Source organism: Silurus aristotelis (genome assembly GCF_946808225.1).
Source record: "Silurus aristotelis genome assembly, chromosome: 11".
NCBI classification, from domain to species: Eukaryota; Metazoa; Chordata; class Actinopteri; order Siluriformes; family Siluridae; genus Silurus; species Silurus aristotelis.
The window spans coordinates 18,381,785-18,401,045 of record NC_139584.1 but is presented as its reverse complement, the minus strand read 5'-3'; the positions used below and the strand labels follow the sequence as shown (position 1 = coordinate 18,401,045).

At 41.7% G+C, this 19,261-nt stretch overlaps 1 protein-coding gene and 1 long non-coding RNA gene across 2 annotated transcripts in view; one reads left to right on the top strand and one right to left on the bottom strand.

The window, feature by feature from the left end:
- The window catches only part of LOC310733312 (uncharacterized protein), a 91,475-nt gene extending 77,526 nt beyond the window's left edge, over positions 1 to 13,949 (bottom strand). The window contains exon 1 of the mRNA XM_083554494.1: positions 11,958 to 13,949. Within this exon, the coding sequence (XP_083410620.1) occupies positions 11,958 to 13,833 (1,876 nt within the window). The 5' untranslated portion in view covers positions 13,834 to 13,949. The remainder of the gene's footprint in view (positions 1 to 11,957) is intronic.
- LOC310733400 overlaps positions 1 to 19,261 on the top strand; it is a 33,514-nt gene that overhangs the window by 2,599 nt on the left and 11,654 nt on the right. Inside the window, exons 3-6 of the long non-coding RNA XR_014535709.1 lie at positions 120 to 258; positions 492 to 925; positions 1,225 to 1,290; positions 2,377 to 2,448. This is a non-coding gene — a long non-coding RNA (uncharacterized lncRNA). The remainder of the gene's footprint in view (positions 1 to 119; positions 259 to 491; positions 926 to 1,224; positions 1,291 to 2,376; positions 2,449 to 19,261) is intronic.

Sequence of the window (19,261 nt, the reverse complement as noted above, 5' to 3'; positions counted from 1 at the left end):
TACGTTAAATTTGAGAAAATATTTTGATATTTGTTAATTGTTTGACAACTTGTATGTAAATATGTTGTTTACCCCAGTGTAAGATACAGTATGTAAATGTCAAAGTGCTCCCCTGTTAGGGAGAGGTGTGGTTGCACTTGAACATATTGAAACTTCCACCTTTGTTGTTACATACCATGGGATCCTCTCCCAAAGTAAACATGTTGAAGATATTCAAAACTACTTGTTTGACTTTATGTGGAATGGAACACGTTACTGGTAAGTTGCTGGTTCATTCCTAAAGGGTATTTTATTTATTTTTCTCAACTTGAGTGGTTCATCCCACATTAATTGGTTATTTGGAAGAGAAATAATTTGTCATCTATTTGACAGTATAATAAATAAGGCATGGTTCAACCCCAGAACATATGATATTCAGTTAGTAGCTTATGTTTCAGTCAGGAATGTTTTAAGGTTTTTTGGGTTTTTTTTCTGCACAATGTTTTTTACAGCATAGATGCTTCAAAAGAGGATGGGACGCTTGGACGACTGGTGAATGACGATCACAGAAATCCAAACTGCAAAGTGAGGACAATAATTGTTGAAGGAAGGCCACACCTCTGCCTTTTTATCATAGGGGATATATTTCCGGATAAGGAGATTACATACAGCTATGGGGATTCCTCTTGGCCATGGCGTTTAAGGGTGAGTATGTGCTCTCTTAAAAACGTTTTTATTACAAAATGTCAACCATGTTATAGTTTTGATGATGCAAAGTGACAGTAAGATTTGGTTTAACACTGGTGATAAGACTGGTTGCTATTGTATATTCCATCATTGTTGTATCCCCCCTCTCTCTTGCGCTCTCTCTCATTTTTAGGAGTTATGTGAAGAGACCTTAGTGGCTGTGACTAAATGCAGTGTGAATACTTCCACATAAGAGAAAGTAAGTGAACATGTTTGATTCCTGACACTGACAGTGTTCTATATAGAGGGTTGAGGTAGACTAGTCACTAGACTGTTTTTGGTGTGAACACGATCTAAAATGTTGAACTTCCACTATCTGCCATTCCAGATGTAGTGTGAAACACATTTGATATAATCTAATTTTCTAATGTAGATGATCATGTGTTTGAGTGTTTTCAAATGGACATGAGGTACTCTCTGCCTATTTATTTATCAGACTGAGCACTAGAATGGGTTATGATGTCCACTTGGTGAACATTTTCCCTCATATATTTTCAGGAATTATGTAAAGAGACCTCGGTGGCTGTGCCTGAATGCAGTGTAAATACTTCCACATCGGAGAAAGTAAGTGAACATGTTTCCTTCCTGACACTGACAGTGTTCTGTGTAGAGGGTTTAGCATCACACTAGACTGTTTTACTTGGACTTTTTATGACAACATAGACTTTGAGTGATACTTGTTTAAAAAAGGACTGTGTATCTCCCCATATGGACCATCCTATTTTACACACTTGATAATCATGTTGGTTTGGTTGTGTCTGCCTTTTAGTGTGGGTGAGGTATAGACCCTTGTATGCACACTTTTCAGCCTGGACATTCAATAATCACTAGTGATTTCAGACTGTCAAAGAGGTATACAGATAATTGTTAAAAATTAGTTCTTTTCCCAGCTAGTGGTAAGGGGTTTGCACTTGTAAGATTTTAAATTATTATATTAAGTTTGAAAGCTCTAAAACAATTATGATAAATGCAATCTTTTAAATATGCTTTAATGACGATATGTCTGTTCACTCATTTTCATCACGTGTGTGTCTGGGGATGAGTGTGATGCTGACCTGAAATATAAGGACTGTGTATCGCCCTATGAGGACTGTCGTATTTTACACACTTGATAAAAACGTGTTGGTTTGGTTGTGTTGGGGGATGTGCATGACACTGACCTGAAATATAAGGACTGTGTATCGCCCTATGAGGGCCGTCGTATTTTACACACTTGATGATAACATGTTGGTTTGGTTATGTGTTGGGGAATAGGCGTGACGCTGACGTGAAATATAAGGACTGTGTATCGCCATATGAGGACCGTCGTATTTTACACACTTCATAAAAACATGTTGGTTTGGTTATTTGACTCAGCATTATAGGTGCTGTTTACACCTTGTATTTACATGTGTATTAATCCCGTCACAAGTGTATGGAGCTAAATACAGGTGTAAACACGATCTAAAATGTTGAACTTGTCCACTTTCGGCCATTCCAGATGTAGTGTGAAACACATTTGATATAATCTAATTTTCTAATGTAGATGATCATGTGTTTGAATGTTTTCAAACGGACATGAGGTACTCTCTGCCTATTTATCCATCAGACTGAGCACTAGAATGGGTTATGATGTCCACTTGGTAAACATTTTCCATCATATATTTTCAGTAATTATGTGAAGAGACCTCGGTGGCTGTGACGGAATGCAGTGTGAATATTTCCACATCGGAGAAAGAAATAGTAAGTGAACATATTTTCCTTCCTGACACTAACAGTGTTCTATGTAGATGGTTAAGCATCACATTAGACTGTTATACGTGGACTGTTGTTCTAAAGAAGTTGTTGTGACGAACTTACACTTTGAGTAAAAAAAAAAATAAATAAAAAATTCATTCATTCATCACGTGTGTGTGTGTGGGGGATGGGCGTGACGCTGACCTGTAATATAAGGACTGTGTATCGCCCTATGAGGGCCGTTGTATTTTACACACTTGATAAAAACATGTTGGTTTGGTTATGTGTCGGGGGATGGGTGTGACACTGACCTGAAATGTAAGGACTGTGTATCGCCCTATGAGGACCGTCGTTTTACAAACTTGATAAAAACGTGTTGGTTTGGTTATTTGACTTAGCATTATAGGTGCCTAAAGAGGAGAAGGAGAGGAAAAAGACTTCTACAGAGACAGAAGAAAAAAAAGTGTAGGAGAGTTGAGGTTAAAGTTGGCACTTTAAATGTTGGTACTATGATAAAGGGAGAGAGGGAGCTGATATGATGGAGAGGAGAAAGTTAGATATGTTGTGTGTTTAGAAGACCAAGTGGAAAGGGAGTAAGACCAGGAACATTGGAGGTGTTTAAACTGTTCTATCATGCTGTGGATGGAAAGAGAAATGGTGTAGATTTTAAAGGAAAAATTACAGTAAGAGTGTATTGGAGGTGAAGAGAGTTTCTGATAGGGTGATGAACGTGAAGCTGGACTTCAACTTCCAGCTTCACGTTCATCACGATGATAAATGTCATCAGTGGAGGAGAAGGAAAAATCCTGGAGTGAGTTAGATGAAGTGGTAGAAGGTGAAACAAGGAATGAAAGATTGGTGATTGGGGCAGACTTTAATGTGCGTGTAGGTGAAGGGAACAGAGGTGATGAGAAGGTGATGGTAGGTATGGTGTTAAGGAGAGGAATGTGGAAGGGCAGATGGTAGTAGATTTTGCTAAAAGGATGGAAATGGCAGTGGTGAACACGTATTTTAAGAAGGATGATCAAGGGGTGACTTATAAGAGTGGAGGAAGGTACACACATGCGGACTATGTTCTATGTAGAAGATGCAACCTGAAGGAAATTGGAGACTGTAAGGTGTTGGCAAGGGTAGTGTTGTATATTTGTCGTCTTGGTGAGGTGTAGTTGTCGGCTGGAAGGACTCTCCTTAGACACCGTATTTCGTGTAAATAATGATTTTATTCAACACAGAAATATAGCATCTTTACAGGCTTTCCGGTCAAGCCTGGAGTCAGCACGCTCTGATTCAAAGTCTGACTCCAGATCCATGCTTACACACACATTAAATGCTTGCCCGTTTCCCGGGTCCGCCTCTTAATGTAAATGAGATGCATATGAGCTTACTGTACAATAATGTTGAACGTAAAGAGAAGCCTGCCTTTGCCCTGACTGAAATGTCCAGATGTTTCCAGGGGTTACATTCCCAGATCATAAAACATAAAGCACATCCTGTTTTCCTGTACCTCCTCGTATATGGTGAACGGGTCAGAGGTCGCCTCCCAAAAGGATATACATCCTGGACCACATTCTATATTTGTTTTAAGAACACGGCGCCAGTCTCCCTGTAGTCTTGAGATAACATTAAAGCCTTCTCATACACTTTTGCTTAAAGAGAACCATCCGTCCCGGCGGTTCAGTAATTAACTTTTGGCCTCTCCAGGAATGTCACCATTGCAGAATAACATGAATTTAGGCCTTTTGATATTACACATTTAAGATACTATACATTTAAGATACTACATATTCCCCCCTTCGGGGGATCATTAATCCCACGATAAACAAAAGAATATAACATACATGTTCATCATTGTTTACAGAAATAGTAATAATACATTCTGTCACAGAACCTTAACAATATAATGAATTTATGTGTGAATTTATAATGAGTGTGAGAGAGAAAAAACCTGTCAGGCAGCCGTTTCTCCTTGAATATCCTTCAAACAATCAAGACAGGAAAACCGCTCTCACGGCCCCTCTGCCCCAGGTGGCCACAAATTGTACTCCAGCCCAATCAAGATTTTAACAAGAAGTAATACATATGCATTTGTTATGCATCAGAAGAAACTTAAAAACTATCATGACTTACTATGATTACTACTAGTATAAACATTTTCTATCAATGTTACTGGATATACTGTAACACAAAATCCTATAATAAACATATATATGTGTATGGGGAAAATGTCCATCCGCGGCTGCGTTGATTCTCAGTATGGGGTCGCCGATGTGTAGAATCACAGCATTCCTCATTCCGAGCCTTAAAATCTCCCCCAATATTGTTTCCTTGGAGAGAAGAAAAGAAAAAAAAAAACAACCAGTATCGTCTTCTCAGGCAACAAATGAATCATATCACATTCCATTCCCCCCTTTCACCCGAACACAGTATAGGGGGAAACTATTAAAAAGTAAGCTTATAGTCAAATTACACGAAGAATCACAATAAGAACTAATATCAAAACGGATACTTCTCCATCAGTTCACCATCTAATTCTATTCCATCTACATCTGCTGTTCGCAGCAGCGGCATCTGAGTACCGTCCCCAGGCATCACAACTCCAACCCATCGCAATATCATTGCTTTCGCAAAGGTCAGCAACAGCGTGCAAAAGCAAAACATCACACACAACGATAAGATAACTGCCATAAAAATCTGTACCAGGACCGCACCTACCGGACCTAATTTGTCTTGCAACCAAGAATTAGCAGACCATCCGGCTCCTGCTGATGGACCGAAGGCATCCCGTATGTTTCGCAATGCCTCTATAACACTAGTCATATTATCAGAAGAATCGGGGATCAAGGTGTAACATGCATCACCAGTTAAGTTCAAAGCCACACATAGGCCACCTTGCTTGGCCAATATATAATCTAACGCCATGTCATGCTTTAGCAGGGTCAATCTGTGACTTCTTTGAGTATTAGACAGAAAATCAAATCCCCTTATTGTCTCATTGGCGAAACCCTGTAATGTATAAGTGATATTATCAATATGATCAGCTAAAAATGTCACACCATACCATGGGAACAGTCCTATACCCCACTTTTCTCCTAGACTTATTCTCCAATGGTATGACTCCAAATTATGGAACTGTGCCAATGCTCTTTTCCTCCTATTAGCAGAAACAACATTTGACTGATTTGTATCAGGGCCGTCTCCTTTCTGTACTGTAAAAACCTCATATGGGAGCTTCAGTTTTGCCATGTAATGGCATCCTATCCATCCATAAGGCAGAAATATATATGCCTTATCACCACAAACCCACCAAATGTCTTCAAAATTTCCTATTGTCACATTTCCAGGCAAATCTTGATTTTTCACCATCAAAGTTTTACTATATTTCTGATGTGGTGCATGAAACTTCACTTCATATAATTTACTAATATTTTTATTACGGTGTTGGCCCAGATTCATCAAATAACTGTCACAATCAGATATTCCCATAAACATCCCCGAACTAGTATACGTTCCATTTGAACAGAAACATACATCAACTTTCACAGATGTCACTTCCATCGACTCAGGGACTGCTGTTAATATATTCTCATGTTGACCTAGTAAATTTATGTAAGGTAATCCTTCCAGCCATGCACACTCGAATTTAGGCTTAAACAGAACGCGTGACCGTCATTAATCTATCCGTTGGTGCCTGCTGCTGAAACAATAGCCACGATAATGCATAATACTGACACTTAGAAGTTAGCGGTTCTGGCACCGTTTCTAAGATCGAAGGCCATGTGCCTGGTGATGAAACTTTCACCACACATGGACAATTAAAATTTCTAACTGATCTAACAGAATGAGTTATTTGCTGAAACCATAAGTTTCTACCTGCCCAGGGGTCAGCAATCTGTAACACCGATGAATCGAAACCATATGCTTTCCAGTCACTGTCTCTCTTTTGCAAAGTACGAACTTGAGAATTAAAATAGTCACTCATTGTATCTGATATATTTTCCTGAGTTATCTCAGCTGAGGCTACAACATGCTCATCCCACATCTGTTTCCCGGCTTCAAAGGTCTCTTCACTACCATTTACTGTAGGCTTTGTTTTCAACATGGGTTCCTGAGTCATATTTAACACTTCTGTCGACTCTAAGGTCACTATGTCCGGCGCCTGTGTTATGTTTACAAACTTCACAGGCATCAAAGGTATTGGCACTGTTGTATCATTATACCATTTTACAATCGTAGATAAAGTAGGAGTAGTCTGGGTTGATGTATTAACACTCGTAGTTGTATCCAGAGCTGTAGTGACAAGCTTTATCTGTGACAAAGTAGTTGTCTGGGTTGATGTATCAACATTCTTAGTTGTACCCAGCACTACTGTAACGAGCTCCATTTGAGAATTATTCATTCTCGGAGTAGTTATTGCATTAGATTGATCTTGAACCTTTGTAATATCCGCGACATTCCCACTAGGTTCCAAACCTTTTATCACAAGTGTCATTTTACGTGTTACAGAATCATCCTCCCAATTATTAAAGAATTGGCACAAATTTAAATGCTGGTTCTAAATAAGTGCACACATATTCACCTGCATCTTCCCATGTAGCATTACGCAAGACCAGTGAACAATCCGTCTGCATCTTCACCAACTTCGTCATTGTACAAAAAATACTTTCTTTGATCGCGAGGCACACTTTCAAATTCGGGTCCTGTCAACAACACATCTTCACCACGATTATTCCTTAGGAGGATTAGTACTACCAACATTCCATCTTCCACATTGACAAGGAAGAACAACCACTTTCCCTAACTTAGCTCTGATGACAACCTTCGGAGGAGAGGGTGTTGTAGCGATCTGCTGAGGAACTATAGCCACATGGGCTCTAGTTCTCGTATCGTTTTGGTCTAACCCTTCTCCGAGCCGGTCTCGGACTCCTTCTGTCAGCTGTCTCTCTTGATTCTCCTGCAGTTGAGTTACAGTCCTTCTTAACCTGTGACGCATTTCTCTCCACCGCCACAGGCTCTGCTGATTCGGGAACCTGCTGAAAATCAATGTCCCCAAATGTTCTTTCCTGTCCGTTAACTGTACTGTCATTTCTGGCATCATCAAAAGCGTACACAGCATCATCAACATTGCCCATATCACGGACAACCTCCCCTTCTGGGATTTGACTCTGGTTATTGTCATGCATCTCTTCTCCTGCTGTATGCTCACCCATACCTTTTTCCAATTCTCTTGAACCTTCAACATCTTGACTCTGGGAACACGTTATCTCCTCTTTTGGTGCTTTAACACAATGTGATAAATGATACCACGTTGGAGACCCTTTGACCTGGACCGCTGTTCCAGTACTGCGGACCACTTCAAATGGTCCTTCCCGACGTTCGTTATACCACTTTCTTCTAAACACTTTCACAAACACCTTGTCTCCGGGTTGCACTGTGGTGCTCTTTTGCCCATCAAGTTTCTGCTGCGCCTCGTCTTTACTCTGCCTGTCAAAAACATATGTGGATATCTTTTTATGTAAGCCGACCATATATGTTACATAAGTTCGCATTTCGTCTTCCAAAAGTGCTAGACTTGGACCTTTCCCACTGGTACGCAAACAAGGAGTCGGCATCCGTCTTCCCGTTAGCAACTCATGAGGTGTCATATGCAAATCACGCAGATCACTTGATCGACACGCCATCAGTGCCAACGGAAGCGCTGCTACCCAATTTAAACCCGTATGCTGACAGATCTTAACAATGCGATTTTTTTAAAACACCATTCATTCTTTCACACATTCCTTGACTTTGTGGGTGGTACACTGCTCCAAGACGCTGTTTAATTCCCAACTTTTGTAAGATTATTTTGACTGTTTTATCCACAAATTCTTTACCATTATCTGAGGATATTCGATCCGGAAGTCCCCACCTACTTATAACCTCTACACAAAAACTTGTTCGCATACCACATCTACAGGAGTAATTATTTTTGACATTACAACTTTCTGTATTTTTGTACGCATAAATTGATACCAACTACCAAATTAAAGATTACTTAAAACTGACTTCAGCAAACCCCATAAACCAATTGTAAAACTTGCATCAACAACTTGTAACTGAGTTCAAATCAAACGATTGTACCTCATTAACTAGTTAAACACCATGACTGGTCAGTCCGTTGCCAAGTGTCCTTTAAACTGCATAACACAAAGGTCACACACAAAATGTAATTCACTGCGATACTTCTCAAGCTGAGAGATCAAACCGCACAGTAACAAAAATAGATATTTGAATACGCACACATGTTCAAATACACATCCAAGCATTTAAAAAAATTTATTTTATTTATTTATTTATTTTGGATAAAACAGCACTGGCCTTAATCAAACAGAAGCCATGCGTTTATCATGTTGCTCCGGTCACGGGCCTCAATCCGTGTGACGTTCTGAGCAACTGTCTCAGCAACGCGCACACACCAAAGATTCAACAAAAGAGGCAGACAGGACCTTAGATCCTTTCTTAGATTTTTACAGCTAACACCACATATAATTCAATATAATTCACACACAATATCCATCAGCATTTTAGATTTTATACTTTACAGATTTCCTATCTCCTTTTAACCTCTAAACACCATTATTGTTTAAACTTTAATTTGCTTTACTTTAATAATCACCCCAACTTTTTATCAATCAGTATTACTCAAACAATACATATACATATACAATAATCACTTTATAGTTGCTCATACACGCACACACACACACCCTCATTAATTTCTCTACTTAAAATTTCCTTTTTTGGGAATTATATTATTCATTCAGGGCAGGGGAGTGTTTTGTCTCACTGTAGGGATATCTTTGTTCATTCAGTATTAAGGGGCTTTGACTTAGTATTTAGGTCCTGTTAAAAAGGCTCATAAAGTTATTTGGCCATACACAAAACATTTTCTCAAAAAGGCTCATCTTTTCTTTTATTTAACAGAAAAAAAGTTTTCCGAAGGATGCTCATAAGTTTTAACAGATTCAGTCCTCTCATGTAAAGAGGCTCATTGTTTTATTCTTAATAGAAGACAAATATTATCCTTATAGTTACTAGAAACTAACCCTTGTTTTCCACCTTAACTCTCCTATGTATTTATTCATATATATATATATATATATATATATATATATATATATATATATATATATATATATATATATATATATATATTTATATATATATATATATATATATTATATATATATTATATATATATATATATATATATATATATATATATATATTATATATATATATATATATATATATATTTATATCACACATCTCAGCACATACTGCAATCAGTCACGCACATGTAGCGGCTGTTCCTCTGCGTTGTGTTAATTTTTGATGGTAAATAAATAAGGATCTTCCACACAAAAGCTGGTTTTACGGGGAGATTTATTCTCTGTGCCTCTCTCCTGTGTAGCAAAACCTGTGTAGCAAAACATATAACCAGACAGGCACTGTTATCCGCAATGCTCATTTAGTCTGCCTCTCTCCTCTAGTGCCATTGCAGGAAAGAGCGCAGAGTAACACAACCACTCACACTTTACAAAACACATTATATAAAAATAATTCACAACCTTATAATTATCATAAAGAAATATGCAACAGCATTATAATTATTATGTAGAAACACAACAGTATTATTGTCTTATGAATACCTGTGTAGCAAAACATATAACCAGACAGGCACTGTTATCCGCAATGCTCATTTAGTCTGCCTGTTAACCACAAAATATATATTAAGTACAACAGATAATTACCAACAGAACTCACAATAAATGCAGAGTATAATAGATATCAATACACTAGGATTTATCGTTAGTGTGCCCCGAAAATACACGTAAGCAGTACTTATTTGAGATGTTAGCCGCTTAGCTGCTAATACATCTCTCACACGTGCAACGCACACTCCTCATTGCAATCTCACACAATACTCAAATAAACTACATTTACCACATTAATAACTTGAACTAATGGTCAAACATAACATCACAGACTATTTCCTCACATTTAAACATGACAAACACTTATAACACTGTTTAACACCAGTAAAACAGGGCTCATGAAATCGTACCTCTCTCCTCTAGTGCCATTGCAGGAAAGAGGACGAACTTCTAATTGCGCTGCCAGTTAAACCGCTCACTACGTATGACGTGAGCTGGCGTACATACTATAGTTAATAAAAGCCCGTAACGTTTTCAAAATAAAATACTCAAACAGATGGTAATAAAAACAAATAATATAATAAAAAAAATAACAAAAAAAAAGTATAATCTGGTGTAACAACATATCCCTGCTACATCCACCCCCACTGTTTTACACCAGATTATGCATTAGATACAAAGTCTTCTTCTTTTTCTTTCGGCTGCTCCCATTAGGGGTCGCCACAGCGGATCATCCGTCTCCATACCACCCTGTCCTCTACATCTGCCTCTTTCACACCAACTACCTGCATGTCTTCCCTCACCACATCCATGAACCTCCTCCTTGGCCTTCCTCTTTTCCTCCTACCTGGTGGCTCCATCTTCAGCATTTTTCTACCAATATAATTCGTGTCCCTTCTCTGCACATGTCCAAACCATCTCAATCTCGCCCCCCTCACCTTGTCACCAAAACATCCTACATGTGCTGTCCCTCTAATAAACTCATTTCTAATCTTGTCCATCCTCGTCACTCCCAACGAAAACCTTAACATCTTCAGCTCTGCTACCTCCAGCTCCACCTCCTGTCTTTTACTCAATGCCACTGTCTCTAAACCATACAACATCGCAGGTCTCACCACAGTCCTTTAAACTTTCCCTTTCATTCTTGCAGATACCCTACTATCACAAATCACTCCTGTCACTCTTCTCCACCCACTCCACCCTGCCTGCACTCTTTTCTTCACTTCCCTAACACACTCTCCATTACTTTGCACTGTTGACCCCAGGTACCTGAACTCCTCCACCTTCTCCCTGCAACCGCATCACTCCACTGCCCTCCCTCTCATTCACACACATGTACTCTGTCTTACTCCTACTGACTTTCATTCCCCTTCTCTCAAGCGCATATCTCCACCTCTCCAGGCTCTTCTCAACCTGCTCTCTACTCTCACCACAAATCACAATATCATCTGCAAACATCATAGTCCAGGGAGACTCCTGTCTGACCTCGTCCGTCAACCTGTCCATCACCACTGCAAACAGGAAAGGGCTCAGGGCCGATCCTTGATGCAGTCCAACCTTCACCCTGAACCAGTCTGTCGTACCTACTGCACACTTCACTGCCGTCACACTGTCCTCATACATGTCCTGCACCACCCTCACATACTTCTGACACACCTGACTTCCTCATACAATACCACAACTCCTCTCTCGGCACCCTGTCGTACGCTTTCTCTAAATCCACAAATACACAATGCAGCTCCTTCTGTCCTTCTCTATACTTCTCCATCAACATCCTCAAAGCAAATAAGGCATCTCTGGTGCTCTTCCTCGGCATAAAACCATACTGTTGCTCACAGATGGTCACCTCTTCTCTCAGCCTGGCTTCCACTACTCTTTCCCATAACTTCATGGTGTGACTGATCAACTTAATTCCCCTGTAGTTACTGCAGGTCTGCACATCTCCCTTATGTTTAAAGATCGGTACCAGCACACTCCTTCTCCATTCCTCAGGCATCCTCTCCCCTTCCAGAATCCTGTTAAACAATCTGGTTAAAAACTCCACTGCCATCTCTCCTAAACATCTCCACGCTTCTACTGGTATGTCATCTGGTCCAACCGACTTTCCATTCTTCATCCTCTTAATCGCTGCTCTCACTTCCTCCTTACTAATCCTATCTACATCCTGCTTCACCAACTCCACATCCTCCAACCTTCTCTCTCTCTGATTTTCCTCATTCATCAGCTGCTCAAAATACTCCCTCCATCTTCTCAACACACTCTCCTCATTAGTCAACACATTTCCCTCTCCATCCTTTATTGCTCTAACTTGCAGTACATCCTTCCCAGCTCGGTCCCTCTGCTTGGCCAATCGGTACAAATCCTTTTCTCCTTCCTTAATGTCCAACCTCTTATACAGCTCCTCATATGCCTTTTCCTTGGCTTTCGCCACATCCCTTTTTACCTGCTGCCGCATCTCCTTGTACTCCTGCCTACTTTTCTCATCACTCTGTCGATCCCACTTCTGTTTTGCCAACCTCTTTCCCCTAATGCTCTCCTGCACTTCCTCATTCCACCACCACGTCTCCTTGTCTTGCTTTCTATTTCCAGATGTCACACCAAGTACTTTTCTAGCTGCCTCCCTCATCGCTCCTGCAGTAGTTGCCCAATCATCCAGCACCTCTTCACCACCACCAAGCCCCTGTCTGACCTCTTCCCTGAACCTCACACTACACTCTTCCTCCTTCAGTTTCCACCATCTTATTCTTCTTTCAATCCTTACTTTCCTCCTCTTCTTCTTCGCCTCCAAAACCATCCTACAGACCACCATCCGATGCTGTCTAGCTACACTGTCCCCCGCCAACACCTTACAGTCTCCAATCTCCTTCAGGTTGCATCTCCTACACAGAACATAATCCACCTGTGTGCACCTTCCTCCACTCTTATACGTCACCCTATGATCCTCCTTCTTCTTAAAATACGTGTTCACCACTGCCATTTCCATCCTTTTAGCAAAATCTACCACCATCTGCCCTTCCACATTCCTCTCCTTGAAACCATACCTACCCATCACCTCCTCATCACCTCTGTTCCCTTCACCTACATGCCCATTAAAGTCTGCCCCAATCACCAATCGTTTTTTCCTAGGTACACCATCTACCACTTCATCTAATTCACTCCAGAATCTTTCCTTCTCCTCCATCTCACAGCCAACTTGTGGAGCATAGGCACTGATGACATTTATCATCATCCCTTCAACCTCCACCTTCACGATCATCACCCTATCAGAAACTCTCTTCACCTCCACTACACTCTTACTGTACTCTTCCTTCAGAATCACCCCTACACCATTTCTCTTTCCATCCACACCATGATAAAACAGTTTAAACCCACCTCCAATGTTCCTGGCCTTACTCCCTTTCCACTTGGTCTCCTGAACACACAGCATATCTACCTTTCTCCTCTCCATCATATCAGCTACCTCTCTCCCTTTACCCGTCATAGTACCAACATTTAAAGTACCAACCCGAACCTCTACTCTCCTACACTGCTCCTTTTCCCGCCGTCTCTGTAGACGTCTTCCTCCTCTCCTTCTCCTCCTTCGGCCAACAGTAGCCCAATTTCCACCGGTACCCTGTCGGCTAACGATACCTGTGGCGGTCGTTGTTAACCCGGGCCTCGACCGATCCGGTATGAAATTCTCATTTGTGATCCACATATTTGATTTGGCACATGTTTTACGCTGGATGCCCTTCCTAACGCAACCCTCCCCATTTACCCGGGCTTGGGACCGGCACTAAGAGTGCACTGGCTTGTGCCCCCCTAATGGCTGGGTTGCATTAGATACAAAGTCTTTCACCATTAATGATGGATGTCACTTTTGTCTCAAATCACATTAGATTCGTTCAGTTCTTAAATATCTCTTTCGAGATTAAGGAAACCCAGGGGTAGCTAATCCCCAAATTACCCATAGAAAACCATGCCTTGTACATAGTTCAACACATGACATCAAGAAAGTGTCAGCTACTGTAAATATACTCAGTACACTTGAAAAATAAGGAAAAATTAATTGAAACGAAAAAGAAAAAAATATATATATATTTTTTTTAGCACTTCAACAAGCCTCTCTTTCCTTAGTTAAACAGTACAAACATCATTAATTGCATACACTCGCTGAGTAGACATTGTTTGTATAAGTCTGTTAACTGGCTTAAGCAATCTCCCAAATCTTGACCTAAAGCCATCTCGTAGACCAGAGACACTCCCATTCCTCTGATCTTGCACAATTGACACTGTTATAGGAATTTCTGTAACAGTTGACATACACTCATCAACCTCAGAAGTACGACCATCATTTAGAACCGGCAAAACAGAAGAATTATCAGACACCAATGGAGGTACAGATAAATATGAGTGGGGCGAATTGTCCGAATTCGCCTTACACACAGGAGTTTCAGTTATTTCATACTCACAATTCACGACTATCTCCAATAGCCTCACTCTGATCAGCAATAGGGCACTCCACAGACTCTATTTGTGTCTCATCTGTGGCAACATTAAGATCTGCAACCCAGCGAGAGGTTCGATCATCACTCTGAGTTTGATCATCTCCATCACACGATACACATCAACATAATCACTACCTTCTTTCCAAGCCGGCACTGGCAGAAAGTTAACAGTACATCGTAATCTATTGATGCCTGTCTTGGTACGACCTGTCCCAGGATTCCTTATCTGGTAAGTGTTCAGCACACCCCTTTTCCCCACAACAACATACACAAACTTTTCCCATCGGTCTGCTAACTTCTTTTTCCCCCGTTCACCCTTATTCGCTAGGAGTACTCTATCACCCAACTCAAGGGAATGACCTTTACCCTTTCGATCATAGTACTCAGCTTGTTTGGCTTGCTGTCTTTTAGCATGCTCTTGAGCAATCATCATAGCTTCCCTCAAATCTCTCTCAAGAGACTGCACATACCTGTTAACATCAACAGTCTCATTGTTCAACATGACAGTTTCGAACATAATATCCACTGGCAATCTTGGTGTTCGGCCGAACATCAAGAAAAATGGTGGAAACCCAGTGGTCTCGTGTCTTGTACAATTGTACGCGAAAGTAAGTGTGTTCAACATTTGAGGCTATTTGACTTTAGATTTTGAAGGCAGCGAACGAATCATATCACCCAGGGTGCGGTTAAATCTCTCTGTTTGTCCGTTACCCATGGGATGATATGGGGTTGTGTGTGATTTTCTCACACCTGACAATCTCAACAACTCTACCATAAGCGAGCTCTCAAAGTTTGCACCCCTGTCAGAGTGTATCCGCTGTGGAAACCCATAGATACAGAAAAATTTGTTCCACAAGACACGTGCAACAGCTTCCGCAGTCTGATTTGGGCACACAAGCACAAGCAAGCTTAGTGAAATGGTCAGTGACCACCAACACATCAACTGTCTTGTTGTTAGAATCCTCCGCTGACCAAAAGTCAATACAAACCATTTCAAGGGGGGCACTTGTGTGTATTGACACGAGTGGGGCTCTTGCCTCTGGCTCGGGCCTCTTACTCAAAATACACCTCTTACACTCATTGATGTACGTTTTAATGTCTTCCTCCATAGACTCCCAGAAGAACCGCTGCCTAGCCAACCACAGTGTGCGATGCTGACCCTGATGACCAGCGTTATCGTGCACCCCCTTTAGAACAGTACCCCGAAGAGCTGTGGGCACCACAAACTGGTAAGTTTTTGTCTTAGACACTGGGTTCTTAGAAACCCTGTATAAAACACCCAACTTTAAGGTAAGTTTACCCCATTGACGTAGAATCTTCACAGTTCTTTTAGACTCAAACACTTTTTCTCTGCGAGAAGGATGTCTCCCTCTTTCAACGAAGAATTTCACTCTGTCAATCACGGGATCCTGACTTTGTTTTTCCAGCAATTCATCATGAGTGAGGCTACGGAGCTCACGTTGCTCCACGTCTGCCAGACTCTCTAAATGCTGCACATAAGACATGCTTCTAACAGCCGCACCATGCTCCCAGTCACTGTGAGAGCGAAGAACAGCTGACAACTGTTGATGTGAGATTTTCCCTGTAAAGTGAGTGGTCCCTACATAAACTTTTTCTCTTACATTTATAGGCTCTGATAGCCCATCTTTCGTTTCACCATCAGCACGACTACAAGAAAGATGGAACATGCCCTGCACCTGCTCGACGGCAACAGACTCAGCCTCATGCAGCAAAATGTCGTAAGGTATCCTCGTCAACCTGTGCAAAATTCTCAAGTTTGCAAAGGGTTCCCTGCTTAATGCATCTGCCACTATATTTCTCGGTCCGGGGATGTACTGAATGTCAAAATCATAAGGCGCCAGTTTCGCTACCCACCGTTGTTCACATGCATCCAGCTTGGGCTTTGTGAGAATGTACTTGAGTGGGTTATCGGTCCACACAGTAAATCTGTGTCCCCGCAGCCAGTGACTGAATTTATCACAAATAGCCCACTTCATCGACAAAAACTCAGGTCTGTGTGCAGGGTACTTCGACTGTGCATGATTTAAAGACTTGGACGCGAAGGCAATAGGCCTTGCCACGGCACATCCCTCCTAAACCTGTGACAAAACAGCCCCAAGCCCACTAGTGGAGGCATCCACAGACAGCAGAAACGGTTTAGAAAAATCTGGGTGCGCAAGCAGAACCTGACTCACCAAGGCAAACTTTAAACTCTCCAGGGCTGTCCTGCAGTCATCAGTCCAATCTGTTCGAGAAAGTGTACGACTTTTCTTCAGTCGTTTCACGCCTCTCCCTACTCTAGGTCTTTTCTGTCCTGTCAACAGCTGAAACAAAGGTTTAGCCAACATAGAACAATTTTCTATGAAATGCTGGTAGTGCACCACCATGCCTAAAAAGGACCTGATCTTGCTTGCTGATGGTGTAACACAATCACTCTCCATCAAGTCCTGCTCAGATATTTTCACAATTGCCTCAATTTTTGATGGATCACTGGCCACCCCCTCTTCAGACACAATATGACCCAAGAATTTCACAGACTTCCTCAAAAACCTACATTTTGAAGGAGACAATTTCAAATTGTGTTCTTTTAGTCGGCGAAACACCATATCAAGCCTGTCTAAGCTCTCCTGTTCTGTCTTTCCAAAAACTAAATCATCTAAATAACAAAGAATGCTCAGGAAGTTCTGGTCACCAAACACAGTCAACATCATTCTCATAAATGTTGCTGGGCTGTTGCAGAGGCCCTGAGGTAAACGATTGTATTCATGAAGCCCCATTGGTGAACAGAACGCCGTGAACCTCTTGTCATCTTCATGTAACGGGATGTTATAGTAGCCAGAAGTCAGATCCATAGTACTAAAGTATGCGTTCCCACCTAGCGCTGCAAGAACATCCGCTTGGTGAGAAAGGGGATAAGCATCCCTCACCGTGCGTGCGTTCAACCACCGGAAATCAGTGCATATCCTTAAGTCACCATTTTTTTTCCACACTAAGACCAATGGTGACGCATACTCACTGCTCGACTTCCTAATGATCTCCTTGTTCTCCATTTCATCTAAAGTCTCTTTCAACTTCAAATAATGAGTAGGAGAAAGACGCCGGTATGGAAGACGAAATGGCCTGTCATCGGTAACTCTGATACGATGACCAAAACCTTTTGCTTCGCCACAGTCCAAACTGTGCCCGGAAAACACACACTCATAGTTCTCAATGAGATCTACCAGTTTGTTCTTCCAAAACGGAGACACTTCACAATCATTGACATTCAGGTCGCTTAGCCCCAGGACATCCAACCTGCTGTCACCTATCAAACTTGCTCCAGATCTAGAGCCACCCACCGTTAGACTGCCACATGACCTGTCCGAATGTACTACACCTGCATTTTGGCTAATCACTCTGTCAGTGGTTTGATCAAGGTCCTCTAAGGCGACGCAAGGATACACATCAGCCACCTTCGCATTTTTCCTCAACACAATTTCATTGTTGGTCGGGTTAATCATCTTTACTGGCAGCCAACGATCGCCCCACAAAGGTGAAACAACCCTCCCAACCAGCACATTTCGATGCACGCACTGTGAAGTACTCGGTTCTATGACTACTGTGCTCCCTACTGACAGTACTGACCCTGGAGGCAAACGACCCCAAACAAGGTGTTCGCTTCTTGGCTGGAGTGTTACAGCTGACCTCAGTCTCAGAGTACCCACCCTGTCCGGAATCGAATCACCCCTCCATCTCTCTATACATGAAAGCATGCACAAAAATTGGCCATTTTCAGAATGCACAGTCGAATCTGGTCTCTTTACCACCTTCCAAAATTGGTCTGTATGCTTCATCTGACTTATTAGAGGTTTCAAGACATTTGTGCCAAGTATGATTGGGTCTGTTTGACCCCTCACAATCAGAACTGGGACAATGAAACTGACCCCGTACACTTCAAGCTTCAGATTGCACACTCCATCCGGAGTAGTCTGTTTACCACCACAACCCACCAATACAATATCAGAAGGGCACAGGATATTCTCCTCCAGCTCCCCAGCATCCCTAAGTTGAGGAAGTACTTCTGCACTCAGAGTGGTCGCCATGGAGCCACTGTCCAACATCCCCTGAATCTCAACCTTGTCCTGTAATAACACACTTGCATAAAATAATTTGTTACTTTGATCAACCTGCATACTGTTCTGAAAAATGACGGTTTTTGATTTGTCAATACTCTCACAGAAAAAGGAATGAACAGACTCAAAATCATTCTCAGAGGAATTACTACACAGCCCCACCTCGCCCTCTGTCCGAAGGGAGCTATCTAGTTTCCCTGAGGCATGACATTGTCATGCTGACCGGAACCCACCCTGGATGTTACTCTTTGACCTTCGCAGTTGTCGCTCGCGTGTCCAGCTGCAAAACACTTGAAACACAAATTATACATTTTACAATGAGCAGTCGTGCTGTGGTCACTGCTCTGACACACTCTGCATTCTCGAATCTTATTGCCCGTTCATTTAGGCCAGGGGCCCCGCGCAGACTGAGTATTGCACAACAACGTTTTTTCAAGCAAAGACAGAACTTTATCCAATGCGTTCCCACCAGTTACGCCCACACCCTGTTCAGACTTAGAACACGAGACAGAGACATCAACGTCTG